Source organism: Gorilla gorilla, chromosome 12, assembly GCF_029281585.2.
Source record: "Gorilla gorilla gorilla isolate KB3781 chromosome 12, NHGRI_mGorGor1-v2.1_pri, whole genome shotgun sequence".
Taxonomy (NCBI): domain Eukaryota; kingdom Metazoa; phylum Chordata; class Mammalia; order Primates; family Hominidae; genus Gorilla; species Gorilla gorilla.
Genome location: NC_073236.2, coordinates 46,187,660 through 46,214,448, shown reverse-complemented (window position 1 = coordinate 46,214,448; position 26,789 = coordinate 46,187,660). Strand labels below are relative to the sequence as shown.

Sequence of the window (26,789 nt, the reverse complement as noted above, 5' to 3'; positions counted from 1 at the left end):
GATGTGTGCTTTGAGGCTGGAGCATGGGCTGTTGAAAAACATACAAGGCTGCATATCTTAATTCCGCTGTTGCTTTCCTGGGGCTCCATGCCATACAACTTTGTTTATTCTCCTCTTTGATCCCTCTGCACCTATAGTCTAGTGTAGTGCTTACCTGGTAATAACTGAGCTGTGCTCATGCTGTGATCTGTTATTAGGCTGTAACTTTCTTAGGGGTAGGGATCTTATTCTTGTCTTTTGGTGCTGCCCATTGTCTAGCATGAATAAGGTGCTCAAAATATGTCTGTTTTCAAATGAATGGGGCTGGCATTTTTGCTAAGTAAGATTATATTGCATAGAACTTTTGCAAGTAATGAAAGAAATGTTTAATTCAATTAAAATTATAATAAAATACAGAAGAAGGATATATAAATGGAACAGAAATGATTAAATATGTTTTCTATATATTACATGTTGAGATATTGAAATTCACCTAAACCCTGAAAATCTGTGGAGAAGGGAGAAAAACACAAAACGTAATAATTATATAACAAGTCAGATTGTGGGTAATCCAAAAAGCAGATCAGAAATTCAAGGATAAAGAATGTTCATGCCCTTGTTTAAAAACTCTTACACTGAGTCAGACAAACCATTAGTGCTATTTGGAAACAGATTTCCTTTTCACTTTACAGAGGCTGGTGAGAGGATGAGTTTTATTCTCTCGCTGTGTTTTTTAGAGTTCCATGCAAAATGACAGTGAAGGGTCACCCATATTTTTCTCATGGTATTCATTAAATTGCTTGTTCTGAGCTTCAGTGAACTGATTTTTTCAATCTCCCTCGACTCCTGCAAAGAGTAATGCAGAGCGTATTCAATGATATTTTCATAAACTTTGACCATTTTGGATTTAGATAATCTCATTCCTCTCAATACTTAGATTGCTTATATAGATATTAACACATTGTCCTGCTGACATCGAAGTGAGAAAAGAAGCCGCAGGTATGATTACTCCATTTCACAAGTGAGGTATTTGTAAATAGCAGGTTTTGTACTGAAACACAAAACTTGCTGGGTAAGGCCTGAACTCTAGATCACAGGTTCCCTAATTCTCTGCATTTCTCTGCTATAACAGCACTTTCTTAAACCTCAATACATCTAACATTCTATCCAAGTTAGTGAGCCCTAATTTGCTTACCCTCTCTTCAGAGGTCACTGAATGACGACATTCTCAGAGTATCATGTGCTCCTTCCATCTGTGCCTCTAGTTCAGGCAAAATTCTCAGTTGAACACAACTGAGAATTCTCCTTTCCAATCTAAATTCTCATTGCTGTAAACATATAATTAAATTAAAGTAATAGAATATGAAGCAATGGTAGGGTTGGCTAACTTTGTTTTATACTTAAGCAATAGAGTATTCAAATTTTTTTTTAGCTTCAATAGCCAAAAATGGTCAGACAACCAATAGCAAGCTATTTCTCTTCTGTTTTCTCCATAGTATTGAATCTATTTCGGCACTTTGAGCTGTATAACATAATTTTCATGTGTGCCATGTAAATTTGCTTAATTGTTTATGAGTAATATCATCATATTACTTACCAGTTGGTTTAAAAGAAAACTAGGCTAATTGATTAAATTAGAGAGGACACTTCTCCAGTAAGACTTAGATTTTTGCTTATTTTTTTAAAAAAAGTACTAGATAATTTTTTTAAAAGTTACCAAAATAAAGAGAATGAAACAAAATTAGTCTTCATTTAAGGAGTAGTGGAGGGTGTTCAATGGGCTGGAGGCTGAATCTCGGTCTGGCTAGGCTCTGACAAGGATGACTCATAGTCCTACCTTGGCCGTTCTGTGAGATGACACAGACTAAGTGACAGCCGAAGTGCCACCCTCTGACTCCTAAGGCCAACGACATTTGCCACTGTCTCCCAGAATGTATTGGGAGGAACATTTGTTTCATGGAGATTAATAGGCTTTATTGGAGAAAGAGTTTTTGGTCACTTACATTTTTGAAGCTCTGAGTTATGCAGAGTTAAACCAGTTTCCTTGCAGAAACTATAATATGCTTCAAAGGGTGTAGGGCATGGTGTGTAGTGTCCCACACTTCTCTGATGGTGAAGCACATGCTCTCAGAATAAAGCTTTAAACAACTCACTTCAGGAAACACTGTAAACAGTGGTTTCAACTAGCTTGAAGGTGAGAAGACATTGATAAATTGATATTGTTTTTTCTGTTGTCAGGAAAGAGAAAGCAAGTATACATCACCTTTTCTCAAGAATGGAGAGAGATTATGATTCATTTTAATTTCATTTATGTAGTTGGTCATGGGGTTCTTTTTCATTACATCAAATGAAGTATTATAGACGATTTTGTCTAAAAGCTCTTCTTTTGGGTTCTTCCCCAGGAATTCCATTATCTTTCTAATTTCACGTTTTGGATCCTGTTGGGGAGAGTAGAAGAAAAGAGAGCTCTCTAACAAAGGAAAAAATATAACAACAGTCAAACCTTAAAGGATTATGGGAATAATGGTTAAAATATTTTAAACAATGTCAGTTTATGTTTAAAAGTAATTTTGAAATGCTTTGCTTATTAACATATGCAGATTTGTAAATGTCAATTAAACAAATACGGCAATCTTAAAGTGCAGTTATATGAAAACAAGTGTGTTTGTTCCTGTGTTGTAGCTGATGTTAAGGGGACATGCTGAGAAGGGTTTCATCTGGGAAGTTTAGTATTTTACTCACTTTCATTGTTAGCAGATAAGAAGCTATTTCGGTAAAACATCATAAGATGACTGAAAAACTCCGAAGACAAAAGACATAAACTCTTGGGAGCTCTATCACCTGAGAAACCCAAGTACTCATCCTGGAAGATGTAGGGCAAGATTATATCGCCTTTCTACTACTGCAGCTGGTGCTCTCTTGAAAGGTCCACCTCCTAGCTGGAGGCCAAGCAACTCAAGTCATTACAGCAACTCATAACAGAAAAACCCTGCTCCAAAGAAGGAGAAAAAACAATAGCTAATTCCACTGCCTGCAACACTCTGGCTAACCAGAGGTCTTGAGTCTGTCCATGTGACAACTTCATTGCTAGCATAACCAGCATTCAAGAAAACCAGCGTGCTAAACAAAACTACAAACAGGGACTCCCACAGATTTCACTTTACTCCCTTGCCACCTTCATCAGAATAGGTGCTGGTATCCATGTCTGATACACCTGAAGATGTCACAGGACTCTCTGCAGACACTCCCCAGTGCCAGCCCATAGCCTGGTAGCTCTGCTGGGTGGCTAGGCCCAGAAGGACAGTAACAATCACTGCAGTATGGCTCTCCAAAAGCCCTAATCCTAGAGGAAAGCAGGGAGAGCATCACATAAAGGAGTTAGCCTGTGGGACAAAAGAATCTGAACAACAGTCCATGGATTCCACATCTTTCCACTGAAACAGTCTATCCAAATGAGAAGGAACCCAAAAAGTAACTTTGGTAATATGACAAAACAAGGTTCTGTAACACCTGCAAAAGATCACACTAGCTCTCCAGCAATGGATCCAAACCAAGAAGAAATCTTTGAATAGCCAGAAAAAGAATTCAGAAGGTTGATTATTAAACTACTCAAGGAGATACCAGAGAAAGGTAAAAACCAATTTAAAGAAATTTATAAAATTAGACGATATGAATGAAAAAGTATCCAGAGAAACAGATACCACAGGGAAAAGACAATCAGAACTTCTGGAAATGAAAGACACACTTAGAGAAATGGAAAATACACTGGAAAATTTCAACAATAGAATTGAACAAGTAGAAAAAAGTAATGCAGAACTTGAAGACAAGGCTTTTGAATTAACCCAATTCAACAAAGACAAAGAAAAAAGAACCAAAAAATGAACAAAGCCTTCAAGAAATTTGGAATTACGTTGAACAACCAAAAATAAGAATAATTGGTGTTCCTGAAGAAGAGAAATCTAAAGTTTGGGAAAGTTATTTAAGAGAATAATCGAGAAAAATTTCCGTGGTCTTGCTAGAGATCTAGACATCCAAATACAGGAAGCTCAAAGAATACCCAGGAAATTCATCATAAAAAAGATCTTCACCCAGGTACATAGTCATCAGGTTATCTAAAGTTAAGACAAAGTAATGAATTTTTTTTTGAGACAGTGTTTCACTCTTGTTGCTCAGGCTAGACTGTGATGGCATGATCTTGGCTTATTGCAAGCTCCACCTCCCAAGTTCAAGTGATTCTCCTGCTTCAGCCTTCCAAGTAGCTGGGATTACAGACATGCACCACCACACCCCACTAGTTTTGCATTTTTAGTAGAGACAGGGTTTCTCCATGTTGGTCAGGCTGGTCTTGAACTCCCAACCTCAAGTGATCCACGTGCCTTGGCCTCCCAAAGTGCTGGGATTACAGGCATGAGCCACCGCACCCAGCTAGAATCTTCAGAGCTGTGAATCAAAAGCATCAGGTAACCTGTACAGGAAAACCTATCGGATTAATGCAGATTTCTCAGCAGAAACCTTACAAGCCAGAAGGGATTGGGGTCCTACCTTTAGCCTCCTGAAACAAAATAATTAACAGCTAAGAATTTTGTATCTAACAAAACTAGCTTTGTAATGAAGGAGAGATAAAGTCTTTTTCAGACAAACAAATGCTCAGGGAATTCAGTGCTTGCAGAGCGCTGGCAAGCTCTGCAAGACATGCCAAAAGGAGTTCTAAATCTTGAAACAATACCTTGAAATACACCAAAATAGAACCTCCTTAAGGCATAAATCTCACAGGACCTATAAAACAATAACAATGAAAAAAGCACAAAGTATTCAGGCAACAACTAGCATGATGAATAGAACAGCACCTCACATCTCAATACAGACATTGAATGTAAATGATCTCCAAGCTCCACTTAAAAGATACATAATGGCAGAATGGATAAATATCCACTAACCAAGTATCTCCTGTCTTCAAGAGACTCACCTAACACATAAAGACTCACATAAACTTAAGGTAAGGGGGTGGAGAAAGATAATCCATGCAAATGGAAACCAAAAGTGAGCAGGAGTAGCTATTCTTATATTGGACAAAACAGACTTTAAAGCAACAACAGTTTAAAAAGACAAAAGGGAAGATGGTCAAACAGGAACAGCTCTGGTCTACAGCTCCCAGTGAGATCGACACAGAAGATGGGTGATTTCTGCATTTCCAACTCAGGTACCTGGTTCATCTCATTGAGACTGGTTGGACAGTGGGTGCAGCCCATGGAGGGTGAGCCGAAGCAGGGCAGGGTGTCACCTCACTCAGGAGGTGCAAGGGGTCAGGGGATTTCCCTTTCCTAGTCAGGGGAAGCCATGAGTGACTGTACCTGGAGAAGCGGTACACTCCTGCCCAAATACTGCACTTTTCCCACTGTCTTCACAGCCGTCAGACCAGGAGATCCCCTCCTGTGCCTGGCTTGGCAGGTCCCACGCCCATGGAGCCTTGTTAGCTGCTAGCACAGCAGTCTGAGATCGACCTGGGATGCAGTAGCTTGGTGGGGGGAGGGGCATCCTCCATTGCTGAGGCTTGAGTAGGCGGTTCCATGCTCACAGTGTAAACAAAGTGGCAGGGAAGCTCGAACTGGGCAGAGCCCACCACAGCTCAGCAAGGCCTAATACCTCTCTAGATTCCACCTCTGGGGGTAGGGCATATCTGAACAAAAGGCAGAAGACAGCTTCTCCAGACTTAAACGCCCCTGTCTGACAGCTCTGAAGAGAGGAGTGGTTCTCCCAACATGGTGTTCAAGCTCTGATAATGGACAGACTGCCTCTTCAAGTGGGTCCCTGAGCCCCATGTAGCCTGACTGGGAGACACCTCCAAGTAGGGGCCGACAGACACCTCATACAGGCGGGTGCCCCTCTGGGATGAAGCTTCCAGAAGAAGGATCAGGCAGCAATATTTGCTGTTCTTCAGCCTCTGCTGGTGATACCTAGGCAAACAGGGTCTGGAGTGGACCTCCAGCAAACTTTAACAGACCTGTAGCTGAGGGGCCTGTCTGTTAGAAGGAAAACTAACAAATAGAAAGGAATAGCATCAACATCAACAAAAAGGATATCCACACCAAAACCCCATCTGTAGGTCACCAACATCAAAGACCAAAGGTAGATAAAACCACAAAGATGGGGAGAAACCAGAGCAGAAAGGCTGAAAATTCCAAAAACCAGAACGCCTCTTCTCCAAAGTATCACGACTCCTTACTAGCCAGGGAACAAAACTGGACAGAGAATGAGTTTCACGAGTTGACAGAAGTAGGCTTCAGAAGGTGGGTAATAAAGAACTTCCCTGAGCTAAAGGAGCATGTTCTGACCCATTGCAAGGAAGTTAAAAACCTTGAAAAAAGGTTAGATGAATGGCTAACTAGAATAAACAGTGTAGAAAAGAGCTTAAATGACCTGACGGAGCTGAAAACCACAGTACGAGAACTTGGTGAAGCATACACAAGCTTCAATAGCCAATTTGATCAAACGGAAGAAAGGATAGCAGTGATTGAAGATCAAATGGAATAAAGTGAGAAGACAAGATTAGAGAAAAAAGAGTCAAAAGAAATGAACAAGGCCTCCAAAAAACATGGGACTATGTGAAAAGACCAAATCTACGTTTGCTTGTTGTACCTGAAACTGACGGGGAGAACAGAATCAAGTTAGAAAACACTCTTCAGGATATTATCCAAGAGAACTTCCCAGTGAAGGAGAAATAAAATCCTTTAAAGACAAGCAAATTTTGAGAGATTTTGTCACCACCAGGCCGGCCTTACAAGAGCTCCTGAAGGAAGCACTAAATATGTTTAGGAACAACAGGTACTAGCCAGTGAAAAAACATGCCAAATTATAAAGACCATTGAGGCTATGAAGGAACTGCATTAATTAATGGGCAAAATAATCAGCTAGCATCATAATGACAGGATCAAATTTACACATAACAATAGGAACCTTAAATGTAAATGGGCTAAATGCCCCTATTAAAAGACACAGACTGGCAAATTGGATAAAGAGTCAAGACTCATCACTGTGCTGTATTCAGGAGACCCATCTCACATGCAAAGACACACATAGGCTCAAAATAAAGGGATGGAGGAAGATCTACAAAGCAAATGGAAAACAAAAAAAAAAGCAGTGGGTTGCAATCCTGGTCTCTGATAAAACAGACTTTAAACCAACAAAGATCAAAAGAGACAAAGAAGGCCATTACATAATGGTAAAGGGATCAATTCAACAAGAAGAGCTAACTATCCTAAACATATATGCACCCAATACAGGAGCACCCAGATTCATAAAGCAAGTTCTTAGAGACCTACAAAGAGGCTTAAACTCCCATACAATAATAATGGGAGACTTTAACTCCCCACTGTTAATATTGGACAGATCAACAAGACAGAAAATTAACAAGGATATCCAGGACTTGAACAGCTCTGGACCAAGTGGACCTAAGAGACATCTACAGAACTCTCCACCCCAAATCAACAGAATATACATTCTTCTCAGCACCACATTGCACTTATTCTAAAATTGACCACATAATTGGAAGTCAAACATTCTTCAGCACATGTGAAATAACAGAAATCACAACAAACTGTCTCTCAGACCACAGTGCAATCAAATTAGAACTCAGGATTAAGAAACTCACTCAAAACTGCACAACTACATGGAAACTGACAACCTGCTCCTGAATGACTACTGGGTAAATAACAAAGTGAAGGCAGAAATAAAGATGTTCTTTGAAAACAATGAGAACAAAAAACAATGTACCAGAATCTCTGGGACACATTTAAAGCAGTGTGTAGGGGGAAATGTATAGTAGTAAATGTCCACAAGAGAAAGCAGGAGAGATATAAATTGGACACTCTAACATCACAATTAAAAGAACTAGAGAAGCAAGAGCAAACAAATTCAAAAGCTAGCAGAAGACAAGAAATAACTAAGATCAGAGCAGAACTGAAGGAGATAAAGACACAAAAAGACCCTTTAAAAAATCAATGAATCCAGGAGATGGTTTTTTGAAAAAATCAACAAAATAGACCACTAGCAAGAGTAATAAGAAAAGAGAGAAGAATCAAACAGATGCAATAAAAAATGATAAAGGGGGTATCACCACCAATCCCACAGAAATAGAAACTACCATCAGAGAATAGTATAAACACCTCTATGCAAATAAACTAGAAAATCTAGAGGAAATAGACACATTCCCGGATACATAAACCCTTCCAAGACTAAATCAGGAAGAAGTTAAATCTCTGAATAGACCAATAACAGGTTCTAAAATTGAGGCAATAATTAATAGCCTACCAACCAAAAAAAGTCCAGGATAAGACGGATTCACAGCTGAATTCTACCAGAGGTACAAAGAGGAGCTGGTACTATTCCTTCTGAAACTATTCCAATCAATGGAAAAAGAGGGAATCCTCCCTAACTCATTTTATGAGGCCATTATCATCCAGACACCAAAGCCTGGCAGAGACACAACAAAAAAAGAGAATTTTAGGCCAATATCCCTGATGAACATTGATGCAAAAATCCTCATTAAAATACTGGCAAACTGAATTCAGCAGCACATCAAAAAGCTTATCCAACATGATCAAGTTGGCTTCATCCCTGAGATGCAGGGCTGGTTCAACATATGCAAATCAATAAACGTAATCCATCACATAAACAGAACCAATGACAAAAACCACATGATTATCTCAATAGATGCAGAAAAGGCCTTCAACAAAATTCAGTAGCGTTTTGTGCTAAAAACTCTCAATAAACCAGGTATTGATGGAATGTATCTCAACATAATAAGAGCTATTTTTGAAAAACCCACAGCCAATATCATACTGAATGGGCAAAAACTGGAAGCATTCCCTTTGAAAACTGGCACAAGACAAGGATGCCCTCTCTCAGCACTCCTATTCAACATAGTATTGGAAATTCTGGCCAGGGAAATCAGGCAAGAGAAAGCAATAAATGGTATTCAAACAGGAAGAAAGGAAGTTAAATTGTCCCTGTTTGCAGATGACATGATTGTATGTTTAGAAAACCCCATCATCTCAGCCCAAAATCTCTTCAAGCTGATAGGCAACTTCAGCAAAGTCTCAGGATACAAAATCAATGTGCAAAAATCACAAGCATTCCTATACCCAAATAATAGGCAAACAGAGAGCAAAATCATGAGTGAACTCCCATTCACAATTGCTTCAAAGAGAATAAAATACCTAGGAATCCAACTTACAAGGGATGTGAAGGACCTCTTCAAGGAGAACTACAAACCACTGCTCAACGAAATAAAAGAGGACACAAACAAATGGAAGAACATTCCTTGCTGATGGATGGGAAGAACCAATATCATGAAAATGGCCTTACTGCCCAAAGTAATTTATAGATTCAGTGCTATCCCTATCAAACTACCACTGACTTTCTTCACAGAATTGGAAAAAAGCTACTTTAAATTTCATGTGGAACCAAAAAAGAGCCTGTATAGCCAAGACAATCCTTTGTAAGAAGAACAAAGCTGGAGGCATCATGCTACCTGACTTCAAACCTTACTACAAGGCTACAGTAACCAAAACATTATTGGACTGGTACCAAAATAGATATATAGACCAATGGAACCAAACGGAGGCCTCAGAAATAATACCGCACATCTACCACCATCTGATGTTTGACAAACCTGACACACACAAGCAATGGGGAAAAGATTCCCTGTTTAATAAATGCCATTGGGAAAACTGGCTAGCCATGTGCAGAAAACTAAAACTGGACCCCTTTCTTACAAGTTATACAAAAATCAACTCAAGATGGATCAAAGACTTAAACATAAGAGCTAGGACCATAAAAATCCTAGAAGAAAACCAGGCCAATACCATTCAGGACATAGGCATGGGCAAAGACTTCATGTCTAAAACACCAAAAGCAATGGCAACAAAAGCCAAAATTGGCAAATGGGATCTAATTAAACTAAAGAGCTTCTGCACACTAAAAGAAACTATCATCAGAGTGAACAGGCAACCTACAGAAGGGGAGAAAATTTTTGCAATCTATCCATCTGACAAAGGGCTAATATCCAGAATCTATAAAGAACTTAAAGAAATTTATAAGAAAAAAGCAAACAACCCCATCAAAAAATGGGCAAAGGATATGAACAGACAGTTCTCAGAAGAAGGCATTTATGCAGCCAACAGACATATGAAAAAGTGCTCATCATCAATAGTCATTAGCAAAATGCAAATCAAAACCACAATGAAATACCATCTCACTCCAGTTAGAATGGCGATCATTACAAAGTCAGGAAACAACAGATGCTGGAGAGGTTGTGGAAAAATAGGAACACTTTTACACTGTTGGTGGAAGTGTAAATTAGTTCAACCATTGTGGAAGACAGTGTGGAGATTCCTGAAGGATCTAGAACTAGCAATCACATTACTGGGCATATACCCAAAGGATTATAAATCATTCTACGATAAACACACATGAATATGTGTGTTTATTGTGGCACTGTTCACAATAGCAAAGACTTAGAACCAACACAAATGTCCATCAATGATAGACAGGATTAAGAAAATGTGGCACATATATACCATTGAATAATATGCAGCCATAAAAAAGGATGAGTTCATGTCCTTTGCAGGGACATGGATAAAACTGGAAATCATCATTTGCAGCAAGCTATCACAAGATCAAAAAACCAAACACCACATGTACTCACTCATAAGTGGGAGTTGAACAATGAGAACACATGGGCACAGGGAGGGGATCATCACACACCAGGGCCTGTGGGGGTGGGGGGGCTGGGGAGGGATAACATCAGGAGAAATACCTAATGTAGGTGATGGGTTGATGGGTGCAGCAAACCACCATGGCACATACATTCCTATGTAACAAAACTGCACGTTCTGCACTTGTAACCCAGAAGTTAAAGTATAATAAGAATAATAAAAAGACAAAAGGGACAGTATACAATAATAAAAGGACTAGTCGAATAGGAAAATATCACAAACCTAAATATATATGCACCTAACACTGGAGCTCCCAATTTTATAAAACAACCACTACTAGACCTGAGAAATGAGATAGATGGCAACACAATAGTAGTGGGGGACTTCAGTACTCCACTGACAGCACTAGACAGGTCATCAAGACAGAAAATCAACCAACAAACAATGGACTTAAAGTATATCCTAGAACAAATGGACTTAACAGACATTTACAGGACATTCTATGCAACAACTGCAGAATATAAATTCTTTTCATCAGCACATGGAACATTCTCCAAGACAGACCTTGTAATAGGCCACAAAATAAGCCTTAATAAATTTAAGAAAATTGAAATCATATCAAATACTCTCTCAGACCATAGTGGAATAAAATTGGAAATTAACTTCAAAAGGAATCCGCAAAACTATACAAATACATGGAAATTAAATACTCTTTTCTTGAATGATCCTTGGGTCAACAATGAAATCAAGATGGAAATTATTTGAATAAAATGATAATAGTGACATGACCAACCAAAACCTCTGGGACACAGCAAAAGCGGAGCTAAGAGGAAAGTTCATAGCATTAAATGCCTACATCAAAAAGTCTGAAAGAGCACAAATAGACAATGTAAACTCACATGTCAAGGAACTAGAGAAAACAGAACAAATCAAATCCAAACCTAGGAGAAGAAAAGAAATGACCAAGATCAGAGCAGAACTAAATGAAATTAGAGCAAAAAAGTAAATGAAACAAAAAGCTAGTTCTTTGAAAAGATAAACAAAATCGATAGACGATTAGTGAGAATAATCAAGAAAAGAAGAGAGAAGATCCAAATAAGCTCAATTAGAAAATGGGAAATATTACAACCAATATCACACAAATACAAAAGATCATTTAAGACTACTATGAACACCTTTAAGCACACAAAGAAGCAAACCTGGAAGAGATGGATAAACTCCTGGAAATATACAACTTTCCTAGATTAAACCAGGAAGAAATAGAAACTCTGAGCAGACCAATAGCAAGTAGTGATATTGAAACAGTATAAAAAAATTGCCAACAAAAAAGTCCAGGAACAGATGAATTAAGAGCTGAATTCTATCAGACATTCAAATAATAATTGGTACCAATCTTATTGAAACGATTCGAAAGATAGGGAAAGAGGGAGTCCTCCCTAAATGATTCTATGAAGCCAGTATTATCCTAATATGAAAACCAGGAAAGGACATAAGAAAAAACTACAGACCAATATCCCTGGTGAACATAGATGCAAAAATATTCAACAAAATACTAGCTAACTGAATCCCATAGCATATCAAAAAGATAATACACCATGATCAAGTGGGTTTCATATCAGGGAGGCAGAGTTGGTTTAACACATGCAAGTGAATAAATGTGATACACCATATAAACAGAAGTAAAACAAAAATCATGTGATCATCTCAATAGATGCAGGAAAAACTTTTGACAAAATCCAGTATTGCTTTATGATCAAAACCCTCAGCAAAATCGGCATAGAAGGGACATACCTTAAGATAAGAAAAGCCATCTAGGACAAGCCCACAGCCAACATTATGCTGAATAGGGGAAAAGATGAAAGCATTTTCCCTGAGAACTGGAACAAGACAAAGATGCCCACTTTCACCACTTCTATTCAACATAGTACTAGAAGTCCTGGCCAGACAAGAGAAAGAAATAAAGGGCAACCACATTGGTAAAGAGGAAGTCAAAAGGTTGCTGTTTTCCAGTAACGTGATTCTATACCTAGAAAACCCTAAAGATTCATCCAAAAAGCTCCTAGATTTGACAAATGAATTCAGTAAAGTTTCAGGAGACAAAATCAATGTACACAAATTAGTAGCACTGCTATACACCAACAGTGACCAAGCTGAGAATCAAATCAAGAACTCAACCCCCTTTACAGTAGCTGCAAAAAAATAAAATACTTAGTAATATGCCTAATTAAAGAGGTGAAGTATCTCTACAAGGAAAACTACAAAACACTTCTGAAAGAAATCATAGATGACAAACAAATGGAAGCACACCCCATGCTGATGGATGGGTAGAATCAATATTGTGAAAATGACCATACTGCCAAAAGCAATCTATAAATTCAATGCAGTTCCCATCAAAATACCATCCTTTTTTTTTTTTTTTTGAGACAGAGTCTCGCTCTTGTCTAGGCTGGAGTGTAATGGTGTGATCTTGGCTCACCATGGGCTGGATGGGGTATATGAGAAACAAAGAGGCTCGAGATAAGATCAAGATTTTAGGCCTGAGTAATTTAAGGGACAGTCACAATTAACAAGAAGCAGAGGCTGAAGGAAAAGCAGGTTTTGGAGGAAAGGCAGGAGTTAAGATTTGGACACATGAAGTCTAAGATGCCCTGTAAACATCCAGGTGGAGACGCTGGTAAGGCAGCTGGGTCTATGCACCAGGAGCCCAGGGCCAAGGCCAGGACTAGTGCAAATCTTGGAGTCATCAGCAGATAGGTGACATCTGAAACCACAAAGTGAGTGATATTGACCAAGGAATGATGTGGGTAGAAGAGAGAAAGGAGCCAACTGCAGACATCTAGGAGATAAAGAGAAACCAGCAAAGGAGACTGGGAAGGAACAGAGACATAGGAGGAATGTCAGGGGAGGGAGGGGTCCTGGGAGCCAATAAGGAAATCATTTCAAGGAAGAGCGAGTGTGACCAATTGCGTTAGATGATGTTGATGGCTTCAATGAGATGAGGACAGAGGATTGATCATTGGGTTTAGTGATGTGGAAGTCATGACGACCCTGGCAGGACAGGTTTGGTGGTGTTGGGAGAGAAATTGAAGATAATAGTGCAAGCCAGTGCCACAAGGTGTTTGTAGTAAATGGAGGGAAAGATGGGGGAGGTAACTGGGGTTGGGGAGGTAGGGTCAACAGAGTGGTTTTTAAATGTTATTTTATTTTAAGGTGGGAGAAATAATAGCATGGGCCAATGCTAAGACATATGAAAGCAATAGTCTGGTAGTGCCTAGGACACAGTATAATAGTAAGTGTCTGACACATAGTAGCTACTCAACAAAAGTCATTTAAAAATTTAACTAAAAAATTTAGTAATATTTTTCCCCTTTCTTCTATTATATTATCTCTTCTGCCAAAATTTGCCCTTATGTTTCATTTACACAGCGTAAAGATTAGGTAGGATGTGTCTGAAAGTCTCTTTGATACTAGGATGTCTAAGAGCACTTCAGCTCCACTCCCAGTGATAGCTTCCAATCATTAGGGAGTAGCTATTCAACCCTTTTCTCTCTTTTGGCATGCAGCGTAGTCACAGGGTGACCAGCCATTCTATTCTGTCTAGGGCTGTGTCAGTTTAATTACTGAGAACCCTATGCTGCAGGAACCTGCTTAGGTCAGGGCAAGCTGTATGGGTAGATGACCGAGACATAGGGCCAGTCTATCTGCACTTTGGCAGAAAGCACTTGTGCTACTCCAGCTGGGTGAAATGCCTCAGCATGGCACTGGTACTAAGACCCTCATAAATAGGGGGAGCTGCTATTGTTCTACTTCTTATTCTTGATTCCTTCTACCCATGTTCCATGCCATTGGCCCTGAAGGTGCTTCTTCAGGAGTTCGTGTGTGTGTGTGTGTGTGTGTGTGTAGAGGAGTAGCCCTAAGGCTTTGTTTGACTTCAGTGCTTCTCTTCTCTGGTGCGCAACTTGCCTGATGCAGGGCAAGGAGTTGGAACTATCCTCTCAGCTCTCTGATTTAGGAAAAGCCATCTACATCAGCCCAGTCCTGGCCCTGCACAAGCCCAATGTCTCAACCTGTCAACAAGGTCACTTTCTTAGGGATCACTGTTTGTCCAAAGACATTCTCACATCATTATTAGAACACCTACAATGAAATTTACTAGAGACATTCAACCAGTGAAAATACCTTGGGGGTACAATGGATCATTTTCAGAGTGTATCTCATAAGGAGAAGACTATAATAATAATAATAATTTTTGTTATTTAAAATTATGAAAGTCAAATGGCAATCAAAGGTATCATATTTTCATGCATTACTGGTGGTTTGTTACTAATGGGAAGGACTACTTTATTACATTTATTTATAATTATTTTAGAGGAAAAAAATATAGGAGACAAGGCAGTTGTTTCTCCATAGGACTATATAAATAATTGTTTCAGTTATAAATTTTTACCTTGAATAATAAAGTGCTTTGGTGCAAATATTTAGGTTTTAATCATGCAAAGCTGTCAATTCAACTTCATCGTGCAAACCAATTTGATATTATATTTATATTGTACTTCCCCAAATGTATAACCTTGTAAAAGCTTGCTTAAATTACCATTTTTTAAAAAACTTTTGAGAAATCTTTTTATTATGAAAATATTCTTCAGGAGTTCCTCTGTGTGTGTGTGTGTGTGTGTGTGTGTGTGTGTGTGTGTGTGTGTGTTTGTGTGTAGAGGAGCAGCCCTAAGGCTTTGTTTGACTTCAGTGCTTCTCTTCTCTGGTGCTCAACTTGCCTGATGCAGGGCAAGGATTTGGAACTATCCTCTCAGCTCTCTGATTTATATAGAATATATACAAGGGTAGAGGAAATAGTGTAATGAATTTCCATGAACCGATCATCCAGTTTTAATAATCTCATCACCTTTTAGTACTTTTAGTACTCTTTAGGCTTCTTTAGGAGAACAGTTGATGTATTAAATGATATAGCAGCATTTGAGACTTAGAAAAACGTCAAGAAACTTGTGAAGACTCAGTTTTGACACTGGAAGCCTGACTGAAAGATCATACATTTTTGCACATGATAGTTTGTGAACCTACAGTGTCGGGCCACCACTGCACCACCAATTCAAATGATGGTAATGACTGAAAAACTTGCATACACACTAAACCTTTTCTTTCTTTCCAGTTGAACATGCAGGCAATTGGTAAGACTTCAACCGCCAAGCACACAGGGTTTGAGCTTAACTAAACCTGCCTATGTTCAAATTCTAGCCCTGCTCTCACTAGCAGGGTAATGATAGGCAAGTTACTCAAATTCACTGAGCCTCAGTTCATCACCTACAAATGATGAATATTGTTACCAAGCTTATAGGGTTGCTCTAAAGATTAAACAAGTTAATGCATGTAAAACATTTAACATAGGCTTAGAGTTGGGACCTTCTCTTATAGCTGGCTTGCCTATAATACTGGTTTGACTTCATTCAGAGGATATATTGCAATTGGAAGCAAATCCACTGACCACAGATGACAGCCAGGGCTAGCCACATCTCTCAGGATGTTGTCTCTAGTTCTTCCCTCCAAGAAAATCTGAGCCCCTTCTACGGATGAATTTTGTTTCCCAAGGAGAATTTGATGGGGAAAGCTTATCCTCTGCAGAGATAGGTGAAGGCTGGTTTCATGCACTTGGCTCACTATTGCCTGCCAGGAATGTTTCAAAGTACTTATCCCAGCTTCCCGGGTCAGGGAGTGCTTTGCTCATCCTTTGAAAATGGTAGTAGGACACCAGGTTATCCTTGGCATTTCTTGCCACATAGATTATCTAAAGTGGTGAGAGGAAACAAAATAAATGATAGAACAAGTTAGAAATTGGGCATTCAGTGTGCACAGCATATGTGTTCTGGTAACCATGTGCTAAAGGTCATGAATGCATCTTTGTTCTCTTCCACTCATCATCCAGCAGCCAGAATGATCTTGTAAAAATGCAAATCAGATGACGTTGCTTCCCTGTGTAAAACTTGTCAATTTCTGTACCTTGTTCTTATGATTAAGTTCAAAGTTCTCAACCTGGTGTTCAGGGTCTGTGTAATCTCGCCCTCTGATTCCCTTTGCTTACCCTTCCCTGATCACACTTACCTTCCCTTCTTCTGTGGTAGTGCTGATTTCATGGCTGTCCTATAATGTTTCTGATTCTCCTTCTTTAGTATGTCCTGCTCTGCCACTCTACTCTTAAATCAGGGTGTCTTGAAATGATGACCTTCAAGAGGTCTGTCCCTCTCTCTAAAAGTATATGCAAAATTTTTTATAGATGTATTACTTTGTCAGGAGTGGAGTCACAACTTTCTGTAGATTCTCGATGGGGTTTACGATCACTAAAAGTTTGAAATCTTTAAATGTTGGCCTTCTTTAGTGCTCTGCCTGGGGCCTACTTTTATTTTCACTATATTTGCTTTTCCTGTTTTTTTTTTTTTTATCTGTTTCTATTGCGATAAATTTCATATGTTTATGACTTACGAATTTGTTTCTAGTACATGTCTGTCTCCCGAGCTAGAGACTCATGTATCTGTATCCCTACCTGAATGTTCTGCATGCATTTTAGACTCGATGGGTTCAAAATTCAATTCATCTTCACACAAACTAGCTGCTCCTCTTTTATGATCTCTTTCCATTAATGGTACCATGATCAATAGTTACAGTGACAAAATCATACAAGATGTTTCTTTTGCCATGTCTTCCATAGCAGGTCCTTGAGAGATCTTGTAAATTCTGTCTGTTGTGTACATTTGGAATTCATTTTCTCACTGCCTCTGCCTTAACCCAAGCCTTTTAAATTCTTTTCCTGGACAATTGCCACCATCTCCTCACTCATATCCTGTTTTCAGTCCTGCGCCAGTTCTGTTCACCCCTCCCCACCACCACATCCCCCAGGGGAACTTTCTAAAATGTAAATGGGATCATGTCACTTCCTGGTTCATTTCACGTTCTTCAGTGGGATCCAAGTAGCCTACAGGTTAAGTCCAAACATCTTAGCAGGCAAGGCTGTGCAACAGGGCATCTCTGGCTCCTTCCCACCTCTCATGCTTCTTTTCCGGCGTTGGACCTATTTTCTTAAGTCTTGGCTTTTGCTTTTTCAGTAACGTGGAATGTCCTTCCCTCTCTTATCACTTGGCAAATTTATGTCTGTTCTTTATGCCCTGACTCCTCTGTCACTTTTGTTGACTCTCCTTTTCAAGAAGTTTCGTACTCCCCACTTTCTGCTCCCATGACACCTTTCCTGGTTCTTAATCTCTCATTGATAAGGATGGGCTCAGTATACCTACTTCAAGAAGAGAGAACCAACATCTGCTAGGTTCAGTTCTGAGCCTCTTAGCCTCTTAATAATGCTATAAGGTGGAGGTACCTGAGCATGCTTTTGGTACTTGCTAGATTGCTGTTATAGTTATTCTTATTTTACTGACCCTCCTAGCCCAGGCCTGGCTCTATTTGTACTAACAATATATTTCCATTTGCTTTCAGTCATTCAGCCACCCCTGCCCCCAGACTCCAGATCTACATTGGAAGATCCACTAGGGTCAATAAGGTAGAGTGAGTAAGACCCTGGATGTACTATAGAGAACCAGAGACAGTAAAGGTGTGGATCTTGGCAAGCTGACAGAGGGAACAGAATGCCACATGGAAGGGAGGGTAGGGACTGCTTTGGCTTAGTGCCAAGGCCCATTTATAGACCCTCCCTGTAGAGGAGCACTTTTTTAGATTGAAAGGCAATAAGTGGTCTCTTGGGGCTCTGAAAGAGTTAAAAAAAATTCCTTAGTGACCAATTTAAGACATACATGAAAATGCATCTGCACTCCTGTAGGCTTCAATATGGAAAATAAATTTGATGTTTACAAAAATTTGACTTTCATCAGGTCTCAGAATGACTAGGGCTTGCAGCTTGTAGGCACCTTTAGATGTCTGCAAGAGACAGTTTAGCTACAAGTGAGATAAAGCGAGAGGATAGTAGAGCATATAGTTTTTAAGATTCCTTCAGTGCCACTTTCTGATCATTTAAATACTCATTACCTTAATACTGGCAGGAGGCCAACTACCAAGAAGCTTTGGAAGACTTCTGTGGTTATAGGAGGCATAGAGTAGGTGGTATAGAGTAACAGAAAGAGCATGGGCTGTTGGGTAATGAAGAGGTGGATTTGCAGCCCATCTCTTCCACCTTCCATGTCTTTGTCATTGGACAAATTATTTAACACCTCTGAGCTACAATATGCTCATGTACCTCTACCTTATAGCATTGTTAAGGGGCTAAGATGCTCAGAAATGAGCCTAGTATATGTTTATCCTCTCCTTCTTCTTGATATAGGTGTATGCTAAGCACATCCTTATCAATGAGAGATTAAGAACATGGAAGATGATAGTAGCTTCCATAATCTGTTCCTGGCAGACACAACGTAGGGATGGCTGGGCAATGGTTATGACACAAACTGCTCCCTATGTTCTCATGAGGAAAATTTTTCTCTGAACATTTTCTGTTAAGCTTACCTTACAGTTTTCCTCCCAGAAGGATGGAGACAGTAGTTGTACAGGAAGATGAGTTTTCAGGGTCCTTGGGAAACGCATTGCGTTAGCCTGGTCAATCCCTGCAAAAATTTTCCTGGCTTATTCTTTAATTTTTAAAAAAGTTTTAATTTTTATGCGGTTGATCTTATCAGTTTTTTTCCTAATGGCTTCCGGGTTTTGTGCCATGTTATGCCTTCTTCACTCCTAGATGATAAGAAACCATTTCTCCCTATTTTCTTTTAGTACTTAGCACTTTGTATTTCCTTTCATACCTCTGATTTTTTGCTACATTGGCCTTCATTTGGTATATTATTTACTGTTAAGTGTCCTCTCCATTTCTCATCCCATTAGCCTTTAGAAATTACCACAGTTCCACTTGGCAACAAGGGATTGTTGGCACCAATGCAAATGAGGACAATGAGACCACATTGGCAGAATTCAGATTACATGGTGATCATCCAGGTGACCCAGAATGTGTTTACTTTATATATTTTTTAATTACCATGAAAATAAAATCATAATTAAGCAATTGTTTTAGAGGTCTTGAGGACTCTAAAAGATGTGTCCACAGATGGCCTCCAGGGTAAAACCCAGATCACTTAGTATGGACTAGAACACTTTTCAAAACCTGTTCCCCATTATATTTAACCCTTATTTTGGCCATTTTTCTCAAGCACACTGGTATGACACCAAATGAGCGGTTTGGAAAACCTGGCACATGTTTGTCTAGTTCCCCCCATCGTACCCCTCCTCCCACAAAAAGGGAATGAGAGAGAAGACAACTAGCAAGATTTGGTTTTAGGCCATTAGTTTGTTCATTCATTTCCCAAAGATGAGGTCAGAAGTCAATTGTTCAGATGGGACTAGAATGGATTTCTGTAGAAAAAGTCTAAATAAAGATGACCAGGTACCAATGCTGGTCCAACATGGACTATTTAATTCCACTGTATCCCTCAGATACGTGTAGCCAAAGTCCATATAGGAGACACACACACATTCACGCACACTGCATAGCTTAGTGGTTGAGAGCATGAACTTAGGAAACAGAATTCCTGGGTCCAAATCTTGGCTCTGCTACCTATTAATTGTGGACCTTCAGAATCATAATCCCTCTGTATCTCAATTTCTTCACATATAACCTGGCAGCTACCTCACAAGTTGTGAAATATAAGTGAGTTAACATGTGAAAAGTATTTAGAATAATGCCAGCCATTTAAATGCCCATCAAAGATAGACTGGATAAAGAAAATGTGGCACACATACACCATGGAATACTGTGCAGCCATAAAAAAGGACGAGTTCATGTCCTTTGCAGGGACATGGATGAAGCTAGAAACCATCATTCTCATCAAACTAACACAAGAACAGAAAACCAAACACCACATATTCTCACTCATAAGTGGGAGTTGAACAATGAGAACACATGGACACATGGAGGGGAACATCACACACCGGGGTCTGTCGGGGGGTGGGGGATAGGGGAGGGATAGCATTAGGAGAAATACCTAATGTAGATGACGGGTTGATGGGTGCAGCAAATCACCATGGCACGTGTATACCTACGTAACAAACCTGCATGTTCTACACACGTACCCCAGAACTTAAAGTATACATATGTAAAAAAAGAATAATGCCTGATACCTGGTATGTGCTATGAAAGTCTTAGCTATGACTATGACACTTATTATTTTTCACGGGAAGTGCATGGTGCATCCCAAATTTGAATCTGTGGTCCTTGGTGCCAGACGTCTTTGGCACTGACACTGGGGTGCCACATGAGCAAGCAGGGACTCTGCTGTGTGAGAACTGTGTAGCTAACGCTTGGCACTTGTAACTGGTTGAGCACTTTGTTTAATTGAGAGATTGTACCTCTCTATTGTTAAGTGTTAAAGCGAAATACGTTGGGCGAAAGGATCTATCTAGATTTGCACAGGAAAAGTTATTTTTCATCCAGTACTTAGAGTTAGGGATTAAAGGGAGTTTTTCCCCACCAGAATATGTTTGACTTTCAGACTGTCTACTCTTGAATTGCTCATCTTTATGCGAGGACTGTGGGTTTGTAAATGGAAGACTTACCACAGTGTGTCATTCTTATCCACTCCCGGAAAGGGTGTTGAAGTTGAATGGAAGCGCGCCTGCTTTTCTCAATATCGCCATCATTTTGTATCAGATCTACAATTTCCTGTGTCCAAGTGGTTCCTGAAAGAGAGTAGAATAAAGATCTGAGAAACTGATTATTGATTTTTCGCAACTTAGAATTTAGAAACATGCTATAAAAAATTAATTTGCCTGTTATACCTCACTTATGTTTCTTACAACATTGAATTAAAACCAACTATTAAGATAATTGTTTCCTCACCAGAAAGGTTAAGGGTAGAAATGTGACTTCTTTATTTTTGTACTCTAATGATGTACTTAAAAAAATCTGAATATGCATTGGTATTTCTATAAAACGATAATACAAATAACTATTATATGTAACAACAGGGATTATTTAAAAAGTTTCCATTTGGAGAAAATCACAGAAATTCCCAAACCCCAGCTTTTACCATTAAAAGCTCTGGCTGCTAGTAAGTAGTCTAGTTTTTCTTCCTTGGACTACTTTTATTTTTTTATTTTTTATTTTTATTTTTTAGAACCAAGGAACTGACACAATGTCCATAATAAGAAAAAGAAGGAAAAGTAAGAATTTCAAATAATCCACAAACTGAAAAAATGAGATTGAATGAATTCCTCTTTCAAAGGCAAAGAAAAGTTAAACAGTGGCTTCTATAAGAAAGGTGAACTCCTTATAAATGAAAAAATGACCTTTGCTGCATTTGAGGGTAAAATTTGTTTCTCTTCATGGTCTTGTCTGCGATCTCCTTCCTGATTCTGGGGCTTCCTTGGACTGGGCTCTGGCTTTGGCAGTGTCTGTCCTCAGAAGGTGCATCCTTGTTTGGCTTCTGGGACGCTTGGCTGACCTGGTCCTGTTTTTCTGTGGGGAAGCATGGATTGGATGTGTGTGGGGCTGTGGAATCAAATGGACTCGACTCCTATATATGATGTATGCGTTGGGTGGTTTCGGATGAATTATGTAAACCTGATGTATATTAATGATTCTCATGTGGTTTTGAGTGTTGGAAGAGAAAATGGGCAGAATCCAGCTTGTCATAGGCACTAAAGAAATGGTAGCTGTCTTCATGTTTTGACGGTGTTGGTGTACATCCCGAGGGCCAGAGCTAGAACAGATGGGACCACTGTGCTAGGGGAAGCCCTGGGGAAGAAGGTGCCATTCTCATCGTGGCTCCCCCATACCAGTTTTCTGTGATCCTCGTCTCCTTTCCCTAGTACCCTGATAGAGGTACCTGGGTGCAGTGCCATGGCTCTGGCTCCACCTCTAGACTCTGCCCTTGTGCCAGCTGCTCAGCTCCTGGTCAGTTCCTACTCTATACTAAAACCAATTTCTCTTTCTGCCCTTCTGGGGTCAGCACTGGCTTCGTCTTCGAACCTTTGTTGCCTCCTGATGATGTGCTGTCCTAATTCCCAGTCCACACTGCTTTGGCAGTTCCAGAGAGCCCTTCTCCACATAGGCTAGCTCTGCTTTTTCCTCTCAACTCTGAGCATGGAATTTGGGCCTTGCTTGCCTGCAGCCTCTCACAGGAAGTCATGGGTGCCTCTACCTCCAGACTCCACCTTTGTAATTGGCTCTGCTGTCGTAGATGCTGTGACCATCTCAGGAAACCTGGGCTCCCTCAGTGGCCCCTGACCCTATTCCTGTTTGGCCCACACTGTGCAAGGGCTTCTGCCAGACCTTCTTACCTCACATTCCGGATTTGCTCCCAACTCAGCCTGCTGACAGGGCACCTTGCATCACGAGTCATACTCACTAGTAACTGCCTCCCTCTTGCCCTGGGGAGCTGAGTTCCACTAGATTATGCTTCTCAGTCACCACTATGGCCTGGTTTCCAGCACAGGCTGATGGCTGCTTTTCCATGGACTCCACCAACAAGGTGGCAATTCCAGGCACAGATGTTATCCTGAATGGCAACTCAGAAAGCCATGGCATGGCTCAGGCAAGCTGTGGCAAGGGCTGTGCTCTACAGCTATTCATGGATATTATAAAAGGTGCTGGATGTACAGCCCAGATTTTGCTTCTGAACGGAAGTGTTTATTCCATCAGCTGCTGGGGATGCTGCTGGCAGATGACCCCCAGCTATTCAGCCCTCTCCAGGTCCCTTCCTGGGACATCTTCCATCCAGGGACTCGCTGACACTCTGTTCCCCTCTCCCCAACTGGGATGGAACCAACTTTGCAGGGCCATCCAAGCTTCAGATCATCCCATAGGAGGCTTTTTGCTGGGACTGAGTTGAAGCTCAACTTCTCCCTCTGGACAATCCTGCTTTCTTCCCTTCACTTCCAGAGGGAGTGATCCCAGGAGCACTCCCTAATAAACATCTCACATACTTACCGTCAACTCAGAATCTGCTTCCTGGGAAGAAAAGGAGCTGGTTTGGGAGTGAGGATCATGATTTCAGATTATGACAGGCTGACTTAGGTAAGTAGTAGATCGGGCCTGGAACCTAGCATCTGGGATGGCTTGTGTTTTATAGGGTCACTGTAACCTTCCAACTTACCCCGGGCAATACAGCTTGATTCTGTTGTCCCAGATTAATTATTAACAGTATATCTTTCTATATCAGATGACTTAGTTTGGAGGATAAATGATGAAGTCACCACAGCATCAGGTCAGCTGTTTCCTGCATGTCTCAAGTATCTGTCATGCCCTGTAGCTAGTCTCAGAAAAAATGTTCTTTCTCATTTTCTGGATTTGAGCTGGGAAAATTCTCAGTTCTCATGAGTCCCAAGGAGATAAACTTCTCATTCAAATGAAGTTCTCTTTTCATAATTACTTCCCACTTGTAGCATAGTATTTCTTCTTCCACATTGATAAGTGTTATCCTAGAGGGAAGTTACTAAGAGTGTGACCCTGGATAACTTGACTTGCTTTGTAAAAAAGGCAGTTCAAGTTTTCAGGGGAAACTTGCCTCTAGGCAGGGAAAATCCTGCCTCTAGGAGAGTCAAATAGAATCTGTGTTGATAGAACTGACAACTTGAGGAAAGAAAACCCAGTAGTCATTCCAGGCTGTGACTGGGGCTGTTTACAAGTACCAAGTGCAGTGTCCATCTGATGGCCATCTGATTAATTCGATCAAAACAGGCACTCAGTTCAGATGTTTCTGGCTCGAAGATTCACTCCACTGGTTACTAGGACACTACCCACTTCTGGCTTCTTCTCTGTCCAACGTCTAAGTGAGAAAGCTTCTTGGGGTTTGGTCCTGTGCCTTCTTTTTCCTCTATGCTTTCTTCCCATGTGATTTCATTCATTCCCATTGCTTTGAGCAGCATCTTTAGTAGACACTGTTGGTGGCTTCCTCAGATCCCCTGTACCAGCCTCTTGCACCCCCTCACCTCCTCCATGGCTGTGAGTGTTGGCCGCTCATGTCTCTCAGCTACCTGCTTTGCTAGAGAAGTGTCCTCCTCTGAAGGGAGGCTCCTAATGGAGAAAGTCTCCATCCTTCCACTCCTTCCCCTCCTGCCCTAACCACATCAGGGCAAGGCTTTACCCAATGCCACATCTTTACTTGGCCCCTTCCTCTCCCCTATCCTATACTCCTATACATACCCTTACTGTTTTTTTTTTTTTTTTTTCCTAAAGAGCACCCTTCCAATAAATCACGTGTACCTGAATCCTTGCCTCAGGCTCTGCCGTAGGGCATTTAACCTGAGATTTCACTATCTATAGCAACTCCAGTTATATCTTCAGCCAGAGTGGGCTTCCCTCTGTGCTCTACTTCTGACAGCCCCCCTGACATCAACACTTAGTGGTCTAAAGGTCACCTCAAACTTAACATGTCCCAAACTGAGCTGTAGTTTAACCCACCCACCTCCTGCACAAGCTCCATGCCTCTGCCTCTCCCAGGCCTTCCCATCCCAGCACAAGAGGCCACTCAGTTGATAAAGCCAGAAGAGAGTCACCCACGAGTCATCACTTCTTCTTGGATCTCAAGTAATTTTACCTCCAAAATACATCTCAATTTTTCTCTCACTCTTCATTTGCACTCTCATCTCCTTAGTCCAAGCTACTTTCTTTCTCATCTGGAAATGGCAACACACACATCTTGTGTTCCCCAGTCCATTTTTGACCCCCTTCAATGCATTCAACTGCCTAATAGATGCTCTGGCCCCTGTCAGACCTGGTCCTCTCTGGACTTCCCTGAGTCAGTTCTTGGGGCTGGCATCCACCTGATCATTCCAGCCCCAAAGCTTGTCTCCTCTCTTTCTCTCACCCCCCATTTATCATCTGTCAGTAAGTCCTACTGCTCCTGTCTGCATATCCTCTCCATGCTCCCTGTTATGGGCTAACTTGTGTGACCCCAAAATTAATATGTTGAAGTTCTAATCCACAGTACCACAGAATGTGACCTTATTTGGAGATAAGAGTCTTTGTAGAGGTAATCAAATAGAAATGATGTCATTAGGATGGCTCTAACCCAGTATGACTGATGTCTATATAAAAAGGCAGAATTTGGAGGTAGATGTGCACACATGGAGAGTGCAGTGTGAATGTCAAGATGCCATATACCTCCCAAAGAGAGAGGCCTGGAACAGTGCCTTTCCTCACAGCCCTCGAAAGAAACCAAGTCTGTTGGTACCTTGATTTTGGACTTCTGGCCTCCCAAACTGTGAGACAATAAATATCTATTGTTTAAGCCACTGAGCTAGTGGTACTTTGTTTCATAGCCACAGCAAATGGATAATACATTCCCTATGTAATAATCCCAGTAGCTCAGAATTTCAGAGTACTAATTCCTTAATCTAAATTAGGACCCCCAATGTTCTCTCATTACACCCTCTACATTTCTTTCTAAGATCTTATCACAGGTAATCAAAATTCTGTGAAATGATTTGTTTAATGGTTTAATATTCTTCTCTAGACTGTACTGTAAATCCCTGCAGGACAAAGATAACAAACATTTTACCGATCACTATGCTTGGTGCCAGTCTCTGGCATTTAGAAGATTCTTGTTAGGTAATTGTTGAATGAAAGAAAAAAATGAATAACATGGATTTTTTTAACCTGAAGAATCTGCTTTGACTAGTTACATATTTTTGATATACCAACTACTCTATCTCTAAAAAAAATCCCTATAGTTTTATAGAAGAATCTTAGATCCTTTGCCATTCTGTCTGATTTATAGACAAGGACACTTCCTTCCTCTGCTCTTTGACTTTACTACATGACCCCATAAGGTGCTGATACATGCTCCAACTTCTACTTCCCTCTTCTCATGTCCGTGTACATACCTGCTTTGGGGTAAGAAGCAATGAGCAGGTCATCAGGCTTGGCTTGGAAGTTCCAGATCTTATCCCAGAAATCGCACATTTTCTTTTGAAGAATGATTCCATTCACTTGGGAAAATTCTTCTGGGGGTAACAAGCCCCATTCTAACTCACTTGTCTCCTCCACCTTATCCTTAGCCATTCCTTCCACGGTGGTCTTGGGCACCAGCAGGGGAAAGTAAAAAG

General features: G+C 40.4%; 1 protein-coding gene across 1 annotated transcript; it reads right to left on the bottom strand.

Moving 5' to 3' along the window:
• Window positions 1–499: 499 nt before the first annotated feature.
• LOC101133486 (sulfotransferase 1C1-like) lies at window positions 500–26,789 on the bottom strand. The gene is made up of 7 exons (XM_055377432.2): window positions 26,568–26,789; window positions 21,297–21,419; window positions 19,203–19,300; window positions 16,365–16,491; window positions 3,144–3,322; window positions 2,243–2,417; window positions 500–825 (listed from the first exon to the last, which is right to left on the bottom strand). Exons 1-7 carry the CDS (start codon window positions 26,743–26,745, stop codon window positions 809–811), a joined length of 897 nt encoding a protein of 298 aa, XP_055233407.2. The 5' UTR covers window positions 26,746–26,789; the 3' UTR covers window positions 500–808.

Excerpts from the sequence above, each read along its gene's own strand:
- LOC101133486 (XM_055377432.2), bottom strand. The coding sequence starts at position 26,745 with ATGGCTAAGGATAAGGTGGAGGAGACAAGTGAGTTAGAATGGGGCTTG. Across the intron at positions 21,420-26,567 it reads TGCTTCTTACCCCAAAGCAG|GAACCACTTGGACACAGGAA; the intron begins GTATGTACACGG and ends ACTCTCTTTCAG. Across the intron at positions 19,301-21,296 it reads GATAAGAATGACACACTGTG|GGATTGACCAGGCTAACGCA; the intron begins GTAAGTCTTCCA and ends AAATTTTTGCAG.